This window comes from Lagopus muta, chromosome Z, assembly GCF_023343835.1.
Source record: "Lagopus muta isolate bLagMut1 chromosome Z, bLagMut1 primary, whole genome shotgun sequence".
In the NCBI taxonomy this organism is placed as follows: Eukaryota; Metazoa; Chordata; class Aves; order Galliformes; family Phasianidae; genus Lagopus; species Lagopus muta.
In genome coordinates, this window is record NC_064472.1 from 25557249 (window position 1) to 25576589 (window position 19341).

General features: G+C 39.9%; 1 protein-coding gene across 6 annotated transcripts in view; it reads right to left on the reverse strand.

The window, feature by feature from the left end:
* Window positions 1-19341, reverse strand: part of ARHGEF28 (Rho guanine nucleotide exchange factor 28) — a 131261-nt gene that overhangs the window by 61322 nt on the left and 50598 nt on the right. For 3 of the 6 annotated variants that reach the window (XM_048930808.1, XM_048930807.1, XM_048930806.1), the window contains exons 8-9: window positions 16456-16502; window positions 14928-14988 (exon numbers count right to left, since the gene is read on the reverse strand). The exons of 1 other annotated variant lie outside the window; for it this stretch is intronic. In XM_048930808.1, coding sequence (XP_048786765.1) covers window positions 14928-14988; window positions 16456-16502 — 108 coding nt within the window. Of the gene's footprint in view, window positions 1-3094; window positions 3507-14927; window positions 14989-16455; window positions 16503-19341 lie in introns of those variants that run through there. 2 more of the 6 variants (XM_048930810.1, XM_048930811.1) reach the window with 2 other exon arrangements.

Genomic DNA, 19341 nt, shown 5'->3' on the forward strand with positions numbered 1-19341 from the left:
GCGAAGTACAGCAGTGTGACCAAGGTGAGAGCCAGGAAAGAAATTATGAATTCCCTCCTCTAGATACTGTGAATAGTTTTCAGACAGCTCATCGCATTTACCCCCAGCAATCCTAACACAGGTTAATGTGTAACTGGAAATAACAGTGCTATGGAGTCAGAAAATAAAAGCAGACAACGCATGGGTCACACATGACTATGGAAATGCTCCTCTCATTCCAGAGGTAGTCATATGAATTTGGGAAAGAAAGTCCACAAATTCCTAGCTAGGCACTGACAGAAACAGTAAGTATGTCTGCAGATGTGATTTGATTATTTTCAACAAAGAATCCTCATTCCTAGCTTGGGAGTCTTAGCATGCATTCAGATAGTACAACTATTCCTAAGAGTAAAATAAAGCAAGTATGTAATAGCATTACACAGTGGGTAAAGCAAGGTAAGACTTTGAGGTGCCGATGTCACAGAGTTGTCACAATGAATATTTGTATGCCTCAATCTCTGGTGTGGAAACTCAGGCATTGTGTTTCCTATACAATTCATGGAGACACTCAGAGAGCTGTATGCTAGAAATTATATCCAAGATGTTCAAGATGTGCTCCTAATGTAGCTACTAAGAAACACAGAGGATAAAGGCACATATTAATCATTACCTCTGATCTTTGTCACTTAAACCTGGAATGGGAAAAAGCATCCCCATTCAACATAGGATTCACAGCTTCAACCTCCCTCCCCGAAGCTGATAGTAAATGTCTGAGTAAATAGGCAAAAATAAGTTGGTGTCTCATTTTATGTAACGCAGCAATGCATAAAGTACTTTTTCAAAATACAAGATGTTTACTTTCAGTTCCCATTTCAGCCTGAGAGAACTCAGCACATTATCTCCCAAATCTCAGAACAGTGGAATGGATTCATAAGGAACAGGCACTTTCTGCACCTCTGAGGTTGTTAAAGCCTGTCATTATGTTCTGCAAGTCATTATGTTCTGAGAAATTAAGGCTTACAGATACATCTGAGGGGAGGGGAGAAGAAATCCCTTTCACGACCATTTCAAATTAAGTAACAAATAATTGTAAGGGTATTTCAGCACGGAAGAAAGCTTAGATCTCAATCACTAAAGAGAAAGCCATGTTCATATTCTCTGCTGAGCTCAAGTAACCTTTAATCATGCCCTACACACACAGTCTGAGCAGGAGGGAGAGAGTCTGCAATGTGGGAGGCAGATACCCAAGCTGGGCAACCAGCACCAGGAGTTCAAGGCAGGGGCTGCACCACACAGCTGCCCCAAAAACCAGAAGGTATCCAAGCAAGGACAAAACCTGAAGTTGGGGTGAGAAAAGCTGGAAAAAACTGGAAAGCACAACTTTCTTCTTAGGACTTTCCCACTGGAGGTCTGCACAAATTTCCTATTTCTCAGGAGGAGCAACTCCAGACCATTCTGGGGGTTTAGGGGGTGAAGGTGAAACACCCAATACATGTATATAAGGAAGTCCTCATGACTTGGAGTGGGGAGGAAGAATCTCACACTACCTCCAGCCAGCTCTATGTTTTGTTCGCTGAAATCTGAACTCCTTTCTACTCAAAGGAGACACAGCTCCATGCCCCACACAGCCATATGAAAACATGCCACACTCTGGGAAGGAAACTACCAACACATCCTTCCTAAGGCAAAGTGGGGACAGATCACAAGCCTGCCATCCCCTTGCAGAGGTGCCTCAGGTCCCACCCCATGGGCACTTGGGATTTCAACTCTCTAAGCACAAACTGGAATTTATCACTGACACACACTCCTGCACCCAGAGCATCTTCTCATTCCAGCAATCCCACACAGATACCCATCTGGGCACACAAAAGACATGTGTTGGTGTGCTACTAATAGGGGTGGGAACCAAGATATAACATAGAACATGTGAACAGAAGATGTGTATGCCACGCTATATAACAGCTAAGTACACAAAAATAGTAACACTAAGGTAAAATAAGGTGCTAAGGTAAAATAAAGAACAATCATAACCATGGGTGCACAGCTACAACATTTACAGATAAAACAAGTCCTCATGCAAGACACAAAGACTGCACAACACGCAACCCTTTGCAACTTTGTAAATTGTGTACAAATCCATGCACACCATAGAAATTCCTCTGCACTTGGGAAAAAAAACTGACTTCCCTATGAAGAAAAAGTCTGTAAATGCTGTACATTTTGTACATGTTTTTTGCTCTAAAAGATAAGGTCAAAGTCTGAGCCTGTGTAAACAACACCATTCTCTTGGCTCACTGACTTTAATGACACTGATGGATTTTGCTTCTCTTATTTGTTCTTTTCCCTTTCTGAAGTTATTTTCCTTTCCTTCTCTGAAATACACACAAAAAAGCAATTTTATTGAAGGAATTATAAATTAACATTTTACTCCGTTCCTCCACTTCTAAACACAGGAAAAATATCTGTCTTCATTAACGTTTTCAGTGCTAATTCTTCCTTACATAAATTTGTTGCCCAGAGCCTTTCAACCTCCTTAAAACTGCCTGTATCGTATTGGCAACACTTAGAATGCTTAACTCATAGAAGCTTTTCTACCAAGGACAATAACTAATTGCACCAGGATTTTTGTAAAAAGGGTGACTGACCCTGAAATCTTTTTCTTTTACAGAAAGCAAGACTTTCATCTTCACCCTGATCAGATTTCTGTATATAATTAAAAAGGTTTCCTGTTAGCTGTTGAGACATATTTGAGTTACAAAATTCCCTTAAATGAAAACAACTGTAACTAGCAGAGCTATCTGCAGCTGCTACAACACCCTTCTGCAAACTGGAAGCATCAAACTGTTTAGTGAAAGCAACATATATAGTCCAAAGAAACTTTGAGAGAGTATAGAAATAAAAACAATTTTAATGAACTGTACAGAATTTGGAGGAAACACTTCTTACCTAACAACTTCCAGTATCATTATTTACAAAAGTGTAACAGCGAGGTAGACTTCTGATAAGAAGAAAATCTACCTTATAGCTGTTGATAGCCACCTGCACAAAACCAAAGGCTGAAAAACAGGCGGAGTTTGAAAGCAAAAGTTATTTAAAAGAAGACAGTTTTTTCTACCTTGTTTAGATGCCCTTCTTCGAATCCGCATCTTAGGTAGGGAAGGCCAAGAGTAATTAAAAGGTGAATCAGAGTCTGAGTCCATTATTTTTGCTCAATAAGCAGCAAGCAGATTCTCAAAGTTGCACTCTGCTGTTCTCAATAGCAAGTCTAAGAGTGATGTAAAATAAAGGAACAGACAAAGAAGGATCAAATTGCCCACTAAACACAGGGGAGGGAGAAGCTGTAAATGTTTGCTCTCTTCAGGCGTCCAGGCATGTGGACAGATCAGGCTGCAAATATTAAGGCAGAAGCAAGGAGGCTAAAGTATGAGAGCTTTTTGAGTAGAGCTGTTGCATCGTGGTCCAGAGCTATTTGAGAGGTCATTGTGTGCCAATGAATCATTAACTCACCTTTCCATTTTGATGTAAATGAAAACAATAAGAGCTGAGTAAGGAATGAGAAAATATGTCTCAAAAGTAAACAAACCAGTGCAAGCTTTTTCAAAGCTTTGTTTCCATGTTAAATCGGGGATTTTCAAAAACTCTCAAACTGAAGATAGGCAAAATGCTGGAAGCCAAAGATTAACAGAAAGCTAAGAACTCTAATCTACGTGCTGGACCCCACATTACTGCAAGCAATGCCTCCCCTCACAGTGTTTATGACTTTGGCAGACCTTGGGATGCTGCAGCTGGAAAGCAGCAATAACCCACTCAAAAGCCTGTTGCTCCCATCTTTCTAGCTCAAATGAGTGTAAAGCTAAGTGCTATATAGAAAGATTACAGTGTCATTAGGGGAGTTCTCTTTCCAATAATATTTAGTCTGAATAGTATTTTCTGCTTTACACAATCACTGTGTTAGACTGTGAATCATAAGGATTTTGTAAAGCTGGCACCCTTACAGTGCTGGTCTCACCTCATAGCAATGCACAATACAGCTAGTGACTAATTTACAACAAATCCTCCATTCTTACAGTCTCCCTGAACAACTTGTAGGCAATTAGTATTCAGTAGGAACTCATTATCCCTTCCCCCAACATCTTTGCACTACACAAACTACATTTTTTAAATAGGCTCAAATGCACTATACAAGACCTAAAGCAAAAATAACATATCCAGTCTTTCTTAACCAGCTCCACTAAACATTTCCTTTAGTTACTGCACAATGCATGCGCTTTTGTGCTCCACATAAAAGAGGAGAGGGAATGTGGATCAACTTAAATATCAGTTTTTGGAAGATTATGACATTTGAGCTTGTTAACATTCCTTACTTCACTTCAATTATTTTTCAGGCTGCTGAGGTCTGCAGCCACTTTTTTTAGTATGTTTCAAGTGATTCCACAATCCACACTGCAGTTGGAGATAACGTATGTGCTGAAAGAAGATCGTGTGATTCAAATGCAAACTTAATTCAAAACTTATTATAAAAATATCTGTCAGATTTTCAGGGACAAAATAATTATTATACAAACACTTTATATGAAGTACACAAATTGCACAAAGCACAGTTGAAACAGATCATTGTTCTGCCATTCCCTTAACTGAAGTCCTGCCAGCTTTGTTAGGCCTGGAAAGAGTAATTTGCCCCAGACGCTCAAAGCCTTAGACTTTCACTTTAAAAATTAGACACTCCCATAGACTTTGTTTGATTTATACATATAATTAACAGTCCTAGGGAATCACAGCAGACAATCCATGACTGAGAATACATAGAGGATATAAATCCGTGGTTTGAGCATCCACTTTAATATATGTTGGCTCCCTGGAATACCAGCTTGGAGCTTTCCTGATGAGTCCCTAGGGTGCATGGGAATGTAGGGATGGATCTACTTCTTCACACCTGCACTCTGCAGCCTCTGCCTACCTCCAGCTGCAGCCACAGATTAAGAAAAAAGGGAAGAACACAGCATATTTGCTGGATAACTTGTTTGCTTAGAAAATGTCTTCCTGGCTACTTCATCACTAAGGATTTCCCCTGTCCACATCAGTTCTCCCTAACCAAGCTTGTTCATTCTTTCACCAGGCATGTTTAATGCCAACCCGAATAAAAACCTCAGTTCCAGACATGTACTCGGGGCAGCACTCTGTGTGAGAACTGGGATTTACATTCAAAGAGCACTGTATGCTTTACACTGGCTTTAAAATTCCTCACCTTTCAACTTTGGCAATCACTCTTATGTCCATGAAAAATGTTAACTTTTTCTCTACGCAGGCCAACTGTCTTTTTTCACTTACACAATCAAGAAAAATACATTTGTTCACTTCCACTGGCCTTTCTGCACTTCAAATTAGTCCAGGGAGGGATAAGCAGAACTGAACAAAACTCTCACCATTTGGAAATGCAGCTGATGTGTTTAATGGCATTAAAATATTTGACATGCCAAGGCATTTATTCTTCTGAATGGTCTCTGTTTGTTGCAATAAAGTTTCCACTGGCTGTTCAGCTATGCCCTGCTTTTAAATTAGCAGCATTACTTTAGAACTTCCTAACACGAATGAGTAATTGAGACCTGCTAAGTAATTTTTAAACATCAACCTTATTACATAACATGTGAAGAATCCAGCTGTTAAAGTTCTGCAGTGACAAAGACTTGATCACTTACTCCTGCTTCATATTCCCTCTTGAACAGGTCTTACATGCTTCTTATAATCTTCTATGAATAGGATCTTATATGTGAATTTGTCAATGGCATTTTAGAAGTGCAGATAAACTATCAACATTAACCCCTATTTCTGAAGGGTTAATTGAATACCACTCACATTATGTGTGTTGTTGAGGCCTCAAGAAAGATTTTTTTTTCCTGGCCCACAGAGTTCCTCTATGCAGTCATTAAAGACCTCACGATGCTTTTTGCCATAAAGAAGGGCTTTGCCTTATAGTCTACAGATAAAAATATTTTTCTTCCTATTTTTGCACTGTTGTGGGATGATCCAATCTATGTCTCACCTGCCACTCATCATTTCCAAAGTGGCAGCATTTCAGTGGTGGCATTTGCATGCAGCTGGCACAGAGATCTGGCAGCTTTCTAAATGGAAAATATTAACCTCATCATTCTTTAAAAACGTTTTCAATTATGTATACCAAGGTATAGATGGGAAGATAAAGAACAAATGGTTTTTGTGCACATTACCTAAGGCTAATGCTTTTGATAAATACTAATGTAACGTTCTAAATTCTTTCACCCAAAGCTAGCCAAAACACACCCGCATGATAAAAATGTTTTTCAGAGACATTACAGTCCATTGTATATTGTCTGACCACTCCATCAGCTCATAGCAAGATGGAAGGAAGTATTGGAATGTCACTACTACCCGCAGTTTGCATGGAACAGCACCCTGACTGCTCCAGAGCATGCAGAGCTTCATGGCACAGTACTGTGTGGCCTGTTCTGAAATACTGCTAAATCAGGCCCATGGCTAGAATTTCACTCCAGCAGGACAGACAGAGAAAACCCCTCTGATTTAGGTTCCCCCTTTGCAGATGGAAAGCAGATCTGCATGTGATGGAGAACAGACCTACACTGTGTGGAAAGCAGAGCTATGCAGGGCCAACAAGTCCAGAAACAAATGCTGACCATCTCCAGCCTTGATAGGGGTAATAAGAATGGCTTGTGCTGGCTTTGTCAGAAATGCACTGTCATCTGTTCTAGACGTTATTCCCCAATATTAAAAAATGAAGTTGGTTTCCTTCAGCTTGATTCTGCCCCAGGACTAACATGGCCTGCAATCATTTTCAAAAACTGGAGAAGGCTCTAACAAGGAAAGATACCATACAAAGAGCTATACGCTCCTCAACAGCAACTTGTGTGATCAGCAGGCATGTGTGGCTTTACTACTGTCACTTCCATGACAACATCATCGCCACACATTACCATTCCACCCGGGCAAAACATTTTCATTGCCTGACAGGAGACTTCATTACTGTATTGAAAATTCAGCAGATGCAGATGAAAGTGACTGAAAGTATAACGCTACCAGCCAGATCCCATGCACTCCAACCAAAATGCTCTTTCCACCTGCCCAAAGCAATTACAGGGTGATTTTGCAGGTTGCTTTCAGCAACAGCATCACAGTTCAAACAGGCCAGCTTGTCACACAAGTTTTACCACCTTCCGTCTCTTCCAAACACTTTGGTCTTCCTTATGAAACTTCAGACTAGATCTGCTACAAAACTTTGTCACATCTCTGTTGCTTCCCCCTCTCCCTTTCCCAAACCATCAATAAATACACTGAAAAACACAGAAACATTGTCGAGATCCTTAAGATCTTGACATATGGACTCCTCAGCTTGCTTTTTATTATTTTTCTTACTGTTTGGTGATTCATGCATTTAGTTTACAGAACTGTCTTTTTCAGTGTATTTACTTCCTTATTCTGTGCACAAGAAAAAGAGATCTGTGAAGGCTGGTCATAGGCAGTACAGCAGCTTGGAATACGTATTTCTCAGCAGTAGATTCCAAAAGGTACAGGCAGGCATTCAGTGGCTACCATCACTGTCCAAAGTTTGATAGTATTTGATCAATCCCATCTCTGTCGTTAGCATGATGTTCAAGCTCCCTGTCCCATCTCACTTGTGAGTAGAATGGAGCAAGGAAGACCACAGGAGAGAAAGAGGGACTGGAGACCTTCCTGCACCGCAGACATCCCACTGCAAATACATTTCATGCTACAAGCGTAGTGGTTTCAAAAGAATGAAAAAGCATTAGTATTTAACATCTCAGAGTCTCTTCCTCTCATCACCAGTTTACAGAAAAGCATACCCCTGGGTGAAGGCAAACTCGTCAAAGCTGTTATAAGACTAAATGGTCCTGAACCCTCAGTCCCCTCATCTACCACTCACATCTTTTCTGAGTGTTCTTCACTTTTCTATTCAAGCACCTAGTAACAAAACCTACCCAATACTGAGGTCCCTTTTCTGCAATGAGCATCTCCTACCAGTGATATGTCTATCATGACATCAGAAATATCAATGGAAAATAAAATAAATGTGGAACTATAAATTTGGATTGATTTTTCATTGCCTTATTTCTTTCACTGTGCAATTTCTTGGACACTAGTATAAACCAAGAGAGTAGGTTTACACAGTCCTTGCTCGGTTAGAGCAGAACTCTTGGCTTGCCTCTAAAAATGCTGTTGTACATAGATACATAAGTTCACTGAAGGATTCAAGTCATGGCAGGCTACTGAAGAAGCAGAGCCAGTTTGTGTGCACTGCATTTAGGATTGCTTCAAGCTAGATTGCCAGTCAGAGCACTTTAATGCTCCATTGCATTTACTTCCACATGGACGAATAATTTTACTAACCCCAGACAGCACACACAGAAGCAGAGTTATTAACCATCCAGACTGAAAGGAGAACATGCCATCTAAACTTATATCTTACTCATAAACTGTACACTAAAGATACATTTTTAATTAGTATGTGAACTATGAAATAAATTTTTATGATTGTTCTGTATTTTTTTTTCTCTGACAGTAGGCTGACAGCTGCAATTAGAATAATCATGACAAGAACAACATTTTCCTGTTAAAAACACCATGCTTTTGATATTCAGTGAAAGCTGCACTGCTCTACAAAGACCTATTACCAATACTTATCTTTTGTTTGAAAAGCAACTGCTCTTAAGTGGTGATAGTTAAATGTTGCTTCTTGGCTAAATTAAAGGAGCAATTAACCTTTAAAAATTTAAAATAACCAGGTTTGCAAAAGCTATACTGCAAAATCTGTGGAGAACACCCAAGATGCTGGGATGAAGAAGTGCTCACTCTACCCAGCTAAGGCAAAGCACCACCTCTACCCAACTCTGAGTCCAGTTCCAAAGAATCACTGGACAAATACACTGCCTTTGTCCCAAAAGTTGCATGTCAGCCAATTTACTGTACTGCTGATATGGTTTCACAGTGCTCCTCAGAATCAGAGTTTTCTGAAGTCTAGCTCATGACTCACTCATGCTTTCTCCCTTTTTTTTTAAACCAGTACCATTCACCTGATGTGGTTCAGGATAACGATTTCAGTGAAGGGTAACAAGCTCATTTATATACTTTCATGCGACAGCGGTCAGTATACCCTGACTCCTGAAACAATCACTAATTAGTTCCAACAAAGCACATAAAGAGATACTTTGACTGAATGTTCTTGTCCATATCTACTCACATCAAAAGGGCAGCTAGGATGTACAGTCAAATGTAGACAAAAAAGCCCATTGCTGTTTGTCTCACACCATGATGAAAAGGTCCCCTGAGTTTATTTGCAAAAATTTGAGAAGTAAGGGCTAGAGTCAACAGAAATCTCCTCCTGGTTTCTGCTGCACGGAGCACTGCACAAGCCCAGGTAACACAGAGAACGCACATGGCCATACATGAAAGCATACCAAAGTTTGAATTGGACCTTGCTCATAATGAAGTTTCGCCAGTGACTTGGTTGTTGAGTCTACAATTATGCTGGCAGGCTGTGCTGCCAAAAAGGTCAGTAAAGACTCATTCCATTTAAATTCAGTTTTCCATGTTTCAGGAAAGATTTCAGTGGCAGAGCTGATTCTCAAGGAGGAAAAAAGTTGAAAGTGTGTTCATCTGCGCATTTTCAAGACTACAACTGTTCTCTTCGAAATGCATTTCTGGAATTTATTTCAAATTTGAAGATTTGAATTAGATATATCCCAGATTGTTTATTTGCGTTAGCATGAAATGAGACTGGGCAGAAGACAGGCGAAAGAGCTTATTTAAACATCAGGGGAAAAAAAAGCCTCTTTTTGAAGGATTATTTTGTTGAGCAAATTTGTTTTCGATTTTAGGCAGAGAGGACGAGTTCTGGGAAGCCAGACAGCACATGTTTGTAGTTTGTTCATTTTTCTTTCTGTCTTCCTTCTGAGGTTAACTTGAATTACAATGTCTCAGAAAGTCAAGAGTGGAGGAAACTCAAAGAAATAAGAGCAAGCTTGTTTCAACATTTAATGCTGCTTCTTCCAGATTTCTCCACAGCTTATTAATTAAGCTTACTTCAGGCTCACATCCCAGGAAGACTTTACTTCCCACAACTTCTGAAGTCTCAACTAATCAGCTATCTTCAATGTTCAAGTTCAAACAAGCAGGAAAATGCTTTATCTACTGAAATAAACAAGAACCAACCACATCTTGCTGAAAGGTTGTTTCTGAAAGAGTACCAGCCCCAAGTTAAGCCTCTCTTCCCCAAGATGCAAGGAACTATGCAAAGGTTTTGCACAGTGAAAAAAGCCCCACAAAGTCATTATAAGACAGAGGCAGTAGTAACTCTGCAGTTTTCTTCAGATAGCATTTTTCTTCACAACTTTCAAACCCACTACTTTCCAGTAAGAATGAGTTTTATGTATAGTCTCCTTTTACTGCAAACCAATACTCCTGAATTTTTTCAGCACATCTCCAATCAGTTTAATATTGCAGTGTCCTCATCACATGCTAAAACCTAAAAGCAAATGATAAAAAGATAGAGAATCAAACAAGCAAATAAATAAAAAACAAAAACAGAACTGAAATATCTAACCTGAGTCAGTAGAACTAATCATTTTGAAGACCTAATAAAAGCTGTATGAAAGCAGGGCTCCAGATAGAAAGGATGCAATTTCTTTGTATTTATGAAAAAAAAAACTTTTAAGTCTTACGAATCATGGTAAGGAAATCTAATTTAAAAAAGAACAAAAAAGCAACATTAAAACCAGACTCTCTAAAGATTACAGTGCCGTCCTACTGGTTTCCACAGAGAAGAAGTTTGTTATGTTCTGTTCCTTAAACCGATCTGTGGTTAGACTGGGATTTCTGAGGAACCATGAAAATCAAAGGACAGATTCTACTAAAAATGTTTCGAAGCTGCCTGGCCACATACACAGAACTGCCAAAAACTTGGCATCGGTATTTTTATCTCCCAAAGTGAAAAACCTGGCTTGCTTGCAAAACTTTTTCACTTTTGCTAGCAGAGCAAACAGAATAGATTAGACAGACACCAGTAGGTCACTGACACTGTAACTGCAAGAGCAGGAAAAATATTTTGAAAAATTTTCCTGCCTTCCTGAAGTTATATTTTCTTGGAAGAAAAACTAGGAGCTTAGATTTTTCTTGTTGGAAAAAAGAAATCTTTGCAGCTTTGTAAATGGCCGTAAGAACATCCTCTTTCCAAACTGGCTATGAAAAACAGGAAGGAATTATAACTGTTTAAAAACACTTGCCCTGCTAACATCGTCACATGCCCAATAGTAACAGCATTCAGCTGCCACCTCCTAGAGTCTATTCCAAAGTGAACAGGGCTGCTTACTCTTGAAGATGACAATGGTTGGCAGTAACACATATGCTTAACATTGAAAGAGAAAAAAACTTCTATTTTTCTTGCTTCCCTTTTTGTTTATTTCATTCACTCTCCCCAACTGGATATTGTTTCTCCTCTCTCAATCTTTCCAGTGTGTCTTCTTTGTGTCTTCTTTCACTGAAAAAAAGTCTTTTTTTTTTTCTTTTTTTCTTCTAAACACAAAACAGATCTCTAACAACTTCCAGTAGAAAGAGGAAAGAAGATTGGCAGGTGTGACACTGGCATTGAATTCAACAGTCTGTGTGTAATCCACTGTTTGCCCTGCTCTAGCATCCTCTTGTGCTCACAGTTTGGTCCCATTCCCCCATCTGAGACATCATGTCGCTTCCCATATGCGCCCTTCCTCCCCAGCACCCACCAACACGGAACCACTGAGTATACCTTCCACCTAGGATGACTGGAGCCTCTTGTGCAGCAAAGGCAAAGGGGAGCTATTATCAAAACTGAACTCTGAAACTTGAACACTGCCTGAGGCAGCCAAGTCCCAAACCAAAGATGAAGACAAGGAACAAGCTGGAACCCTATCAGTACCCTACCAACTTCTGCAAGCACCCCTGAGATATACCCCCAAAAGTTTGTTGGGTGTTGGGAAAGGGCCACAGCAGTTACGCTTGAAAGGGAAAGGTGGGGAAGAAAATAGGCAGCAGGAACCAGGGAACCCTTCCTGGATCTTTGGAAAGGGCTTCTCAAACCATATGGGAAAAGCAGGGAGAAGCAGCAGACAAACTCACATTTATTCAAAGAGTGCTGGTGTTCTTGCTTTTAGAAGTCCTCTTTGATTTACACATCCAACTTCCCAGTAAGATTCCAGAGTTTGCTTGTTTCTATTCATTCTTCTTTACTCAGCCCCCTTAGCTGTTTTCCCGCTTCCTCTCCCCCACTGACAACCACTTCCATTTCGTTGCTTATTCCCCACTGTGTGCCCTTCCTGACAAACATGCTGCCATTTAACAACAATGCCAAGCAAACCAGTTTTTAAATAGTAGTTCAAAACAACCCGGAGTAATAAAACTATAAAATTTAGCAGTATGGTTATGTGAGTCAGGTTAAAGGATTATACAGTTTTTTATATTCAAACAAACCAATAAAAACAGCATTAGCCAACTTATACATTTTCAGTTGTCATCAAACCCTACTTCCACACTTCTTTGTCCCTCCCTACCTCCACCTTTCAGTGCACTCCTGGCAGCCCCTTTACTCTCCAGTTTGCACTCCAAACTCATCAGCTCTCACACACAGTGCAGACTGGAAGCCCTCCAGGTTCTGCTGATGTCAATAGCAAAATCTCACCATATGTCTATATTGTAAGCATTTCAGCCAAGCTCAGTACTCTGATAGAATATAGGTGAGGAAAGCACAAGACATAGCCAGCAATGGGGCCCATGCTCCAGTGCTCATGTGAGATGAGCACATTTTCATCTATGCCAATTTACTTCTAAAACAAGGAGAACAGACTACTGAAGGTTCACCACATAGAAGTCAATCTCTTAAGTATACTAAAAGGTAATTAAAATTTAGAAAAAAAAAAACACAAAAAAACCAGAAGATAGGTTCATTTTCAGATGGGAGGTACAATAGGTAAGCCTTCTGAATTTAATATAAACTGAGCATATGCTAAGGACAAAAGATCTACATGTACACATCCATACATAGAGATATATATGAACACATTCACCTACATATTTATAATTGAATTTTACACGTACATAAGAGACCTAAGTAATATATCAAATTTTAGACACATAAATCTTGATCCAAGTTGTGTGCACATATTATTTTTTTCAACCAAAAGATCCTTTGAGAATCTACATTTCTCCACTCCTCACTAGCTGTACGAACCATGGCCAAAGGCTCTTGCTTGCTTTCTGCAGAGGACCCAGGATTTGCCTGCAGCTCCCATTCAAGCATCCAAGAGGAGCGTGAGAGCTGGTCTGATGCCAGAGGGCCTGGCTCCTGTTCCAGCTGTCACATCCCACCCTGTGCAAATGATGCCTTAGAAGGAAAAGGCATTTAAGGGTAAGAAAGAGATCTATCAGCTAAGATTTCAGGGTGGAGAATTTCTACTCTGCCAGATTTTCAGCTATCTTCTGCCCTCTCCAGATGGTGTAACTAGAGCTGAGACTGGAGCTGATGTGGCTTCAGATTAGTAAACCATAATCACTCCCCAATGGTTCCACTCCCTCCTATGCCGAGATCCAGTCCAACACTTTGGTCTTCTTTGATGAAAACTATTTGATCATACGGGCACTACCATCTCAAGCATATGCACTGTGTTTTTGTGCAAGACAAGGACTGCTACCCTGTGCTATTCACAAAAGCACTGAAGGCAGGATAACCATGCAGGATAAACATTTTCACTGCTACACTGAATACCCTTATGCAGCTCCCATATTCCTTCCATAGGAGAATAGACCAGCATGATGGACTTATGGACTTGATGCAGTACAGGCATTCGACCTAACTACAATTAGAAAATATGAGAGCTAGATGATGATTTTAATGAGAGATTGTTAAAGTAACCCATGTTCTTACCTTACACGCCTCTTAGTTGATGCCAGCCCATTTGTAGCATATAATTTCTCCATTCATGCACACGAACACACAGCAACCCTTTGTTTTGCAGCCACTGGAGCCTGCAGGTGGGTAATCTGAAATGCCATCATTTGGGCTCAGCACAGGATCACAGGCAAGCCTCTGCCTGGCACAGCAGCTCCAGAGGTGGAGCTCAGGTCCTCATCTTTTTCCTCCCTGCTTTGCCTTGCGTGAGATCCTGTACGCACCTCACCATAGGAGCTTATGACAAACTTGAAAACACTCAAGTTTCCATTGTGAGTTTCATTTCCTAAATACACAGTCTTAGTATGATAAAGCCCTTATGGCTCTACACTTTGCACTGTCTACACATTCCTATGTGCTTCATTTAATATACAGTCACATATGTTGACTATATTGGAGGTTATATCGAGGTTGAGGTCAGACTCTTCTCCCAGATAACTAGCCACAGATAAAGAAGTAATGGCCTCAAATTGCACTAGAGGAGGTTCAGGTTGAACATTAGGAAAAATTTCTCTTAACAAGCAATGAGGCACTGGCACAGGCTGCGCAGGGAGGAGGTGGAGTCAACATTCCTGGAGCCATTCAAGAGCTGTGGAGATGTGGCACTGAGGCACATGGTTAGTGGGCATGTTGGTGATGGGCTGACAGTTGACAGTGGACTAGATGATCTTAGAGGTCTTTCCCTACCCTAATGATTCTACAATTCTATTAAAAATAGTTTTCAAGACTGTAATTCATACAACAGTTAATACACTGCTGAAAAAATTTGAGGCTACCGTGATACTCTTGCATACGCTACATATGTACACTGGAAGCATACAGAGATAGAACTCATTTGGTCTTCTGCCAAGTTATGTTGCAATGTCAGTGACATTCAGACTTCTTAAAAACACCACCTTGCGTGTGTTCAGCATCACAGCACACATCCATAGCTCTCTGGAATTCAAAATGGTTAATTATTTCTTACCTACGTCTAACAGGACATTATCTTCAATTTCTTTACAAGGAACCACAGCACCATGGAAAGGCTAGAAAGAGAAAACATCAGCTAAATCTTTGAAGATGACTAGTTACATTTGCACTTAGTCGTAGGATGTGCTTCAGGCTTTCAGAATTCAGTTCAAGCACAGTCAAGCAGCAGTTATTTCATTTTAGCCATTTTTAAAAAGGCAACAGATACAGCATGCCGCTCCCAGACTAATGAAAATGAACTGTAGTGATGACCTCATGGGATCAAATGCATCATCGAAGAAGAGACCAAACTACTTTCCACACAAACTCCAGATTTCAGCCTATTCCTCCCCTACAAAATTTAGCTGTACATAGAGCAGCCACTACAGCAGTCTGGAGGAAAAAGTCATTTCTGAGACAGCTCCATCTTCAATGCCTGAATTGCCTGTGCCTACAGAAGTATTATAGGGTAGTTCACCCTTCGTAGAGTCAACTACAGCCCTTCTACTATCTCAAAATAAGAGACAATTAATAGAATACCAGAACTTTTTAATTCCTAGTAACACTTCTGAGCTGCCACAGTCTGCCTCAATGTATGTTATCTGCATAATCTCCAAAATGCATGCAAAATGCAGACATACCATTTTGAGATGATACAAGATAATACTAACAGCACTTGAATCCCAAAGAAATGGACAAACTGCTTTAAACTGGCACTTCAAAAAATAACTACGGACATCATGTTCAAAATCATGATGCAAGAGAAGTGGCAGTCCAACATTTCTAAAGCTCAAATGTTACTGAAAAAAATCAATAGTCACTGAGCATGAAGAGATAGTACCTCTACCAGATTTTGCCAGATTTTGTCTGTCATTCTGATTTATTTTCATTGTGCTAATAATCAATATCCTGCTTTAAAAGGTGCTAAGAAAAACAAACAAACAAACAAACCAAATAATGCTGAGACAGATTTTCTGGTTTTACAAAGAGACACATACAAGTTAAAAGCAGAATAAAAGATTCAAATACTGTTGATAAAGAAGAAAGATATTTCTCAAAAATGCAGTTCCTTCCCAAAAGCTGTTAGATGGCTCCATCTAAAAGGTAATGGGAACTGTCATTTTTCCTACAGCAAACATTTTTTCTCTGTTAAGGATTACGTTACCATAGGTGGATTGCTCTAGGTGCAGTAAGCCACTCCACCTCTGGGATGAAGTACATGCTCACAGGAGACAGGTTTTGTCCCCACAGACTAACAGAAGAGCTAGAAGGCACTAGGAATGACCATAAACACAAAATTAATGGTCCAAAAGTTGAGCATGCTTCTCTGGCCCAGCTTTCTGGCCCACAACCACAGAACAGAATCCTTCAAATGACAACCATTTACACATGCAGTATTCCCACAGAATAGGAATGGACAGGAAATGTTACCTGGCACACAGCAGTCATTTACTTATTAGCTCTGGGAGGTGCTCAGGCAAGCAGAGGTTGCTGTTCCTGAGCCTAAAGAGAACTTAGTTATTTGTATAAGGAGAAATCTGTACCTTCACATCATCCTGGGACAAGTCATCAGATGTCAAACTCACAGGACCTGTAAAAGCAAAGATTCTTGCCTTCAAGAGCAAGCAAATTCAGTTTGGGTTTGCTTTGGTTTCTGCTGCTGTTCTTCCTCCTTTTTTAAACAGGAGAGGGACAACAACAAGCAAGCAAACATGCAGGCAAGCCAGAACAATGGACTAGTGCAGCCCATGCATCCCCCCAAAGCAGCATTCCCGTGGGCAGCAGGCAGGCTAAGAGCACAACAAGTGCTATGTTACTGTCATGGGCCAGTTATGAACAAGCTATTGAAAACAAGGAGAGAGGCTAGGAAAACACTGTGACTTGTCAGTCAGCTGCTGATTAACCCCCATGGTGTTCAAAGAAACATTGGTTCTTGTGCTATGCCTTGCAACAGCTCTGAACAACACTTAAACTCTGCTTCTTTTCCTGAAAAGGTTTTCCGTGTTTTCCAAAACAAGATTTCACATTTTAACACACACAAAGAAAGGGAAAAATAACTTCATTTCTGTCATTCTCTCTTTTACAGTTTCTTCTCAGAAACACATATACACAAAACCAGGATCACATTTAGCAAGTTTTGCCCAAACACAGAATCCAGTGCTACTGTGACACAGCAAAAAGGAATAATCTGGCTAAAAGAATGCAAATATGAACATCAGCATCACCAGGCAACCAGGAACAGTATCATTTAATAAGTATATTTTTAGTAGTAACAGCTAAAGCTATGCTGGTAAACATTTCTTTTTATACTGAATCTTTTGAATTGAGGTTCAAGTCTGTTCTCAGCTACACAAATCCCTCTCAATCCTCTATCTCCATTAAACAAACTATGACTCAGTAACCGAAGCACAGTGGCTTAGGGGATCACCTTAAGGAATGCTATGCTTTTGGCTACATGCACCACTAGCAGCATGAAGCACTGCTTCTGCTGACTGTGTCAGGCTGTTGATGCCCCCTCACATAGGTAATGTTATCTCCCTGTTTTAACTCCTTATTTGTTAGCTACTCATCATAATTGTTTTCTTCTCTGAGATGTGCTAAAAAAACAGAAGTGGGAAAAGTAAAAATTCTTAATTGTCACATTGTGGCATAAAGGGTGGTGGCAATAAGTGTTAGCACCCAAAGGGATGTGCGGTCTAGCACAAGTCAACAAATCAACTTCCTCTAATACACTGTCATCACAGACCACAGAATCACTAATGTCATCAAACAAAGCATCCCACGTATCGTCTTTCTGTGAGAGAGAATAGACTATTCCTTTTCTAACTGTGATCAGAGACTTACTTTAAAGGCTTCATTGGTAGAAGAGGAAAAAAGTTGCACTTTTAAAGCTCATTTCTGGAAAATTAATGTCCAGGTTTTCTCAGATACTTATTTTTTTACAGCACTGACATGCCATCATTCTTATTATTGCTGTTATTGTTATCTGAAAAATAATAACTCTCAGAATAAAGTATGTTTCCTCTATAGCTATAGTTATTCACCAGAAGATGGCTTAGGCCTTCAAATAACAGCATTCAGTCAAATTCCAGGGTCAGGAAACAAAAAAAAAAAGCCCAAAGTGGACTTGTATTAACTGAAACACCATCTACTTCACATTTTGTTCTTCATCCTAATGGATAATGTATCACTCATGTATTTTAATTTAATGAATTTGCTCTGGGAGATTCACTGCTGACTCCCTGCTTTGATTTGCATTACACAACAAATTTACACAAACAAATTTGATTTGCATTACACAACAAGCAGTACACTGTTAGCAGTCTCTACAGGATGGAAGCTCAAGGCTTCTGATAGCATTGTATTTTGAAGGCTTATTGGTCTTGACTTCAGGCCCATCCTGAAATGACTAGCTATTGGAACAGTACTATAGCAGAACCACTTGGAACAGCAGCAGTTTTGAAATCTGAGGGCTACCTGCTCATGACATTAATGCATCAAATAGTGTTGCAAGCTTAGCAGCCACTTTGCAAAGGAGCTCAATGACTGCAACTGAGAACATAAGCAAAGTATATAAGAAGTACTCCATTAATGGTTTCTTATCATTTGTGCTTGTAGAGCCAGCAATATTAATTACATACAGAAAAAAAATCTATTTGGGTTGCTTGAACGCTTGCCAGCGGAGAGCTAGAGAGCATAAACCACACTGTCACCAGTAACAATCATTAATGAACTTGCAATACCTGGATTTGGTGGTAAATAGTGAAAAAAGAAGGAAATAAATAAATAAATATGAAAGACTGGTTGATACAAAGATGGTAAACAAAGAAAGTAGAAAACAGGAAATTCAGAGAACTTTGCTGCCTGTTAACAATAGCTAAGGACTACTATTGTGTATGTGTAGATAATGCAGAGGGCAAAAGGTGCAAGTCTGATTGGCTTGTTACTGTTTTTTGACACTTCCAAGCCAGTTTCATACTAGTTTGTATGGTTTATTGTTTACTATCCAAATGTGGCATACTTTTCTTGCCTAAAATGAGATTATCTTTTTTCCAAAGAAAACAAAAACCAGCTCTGGTCGATAAAGACACAGAACTATATAGCTACCATTGAAAATACAATTAGAAAAGTTTCCCACCATCTTTGTGGATCCTGATATAGCATGAAAAGGGTACGAGGATCCTCATAACCGGGAACTACAACAGGTTGCTCACACAGGTGGCAGCTGCCCTGTCTCTGGCAACATTCAGGAAGGGCTCTGAGCAACCTGATGTACTGTAGATGTGATGCCCCTGTTCATTGCAGGGAGTTGGACGAGATGATATTTAAAGGACCCCCCTAATGCAAACAATTCTATGAACTAGAATCCCCTTCACCTTTGGTGAAAACATCAAACCAATTATCACCTGAAAGTTGCACTGCCCAAACTA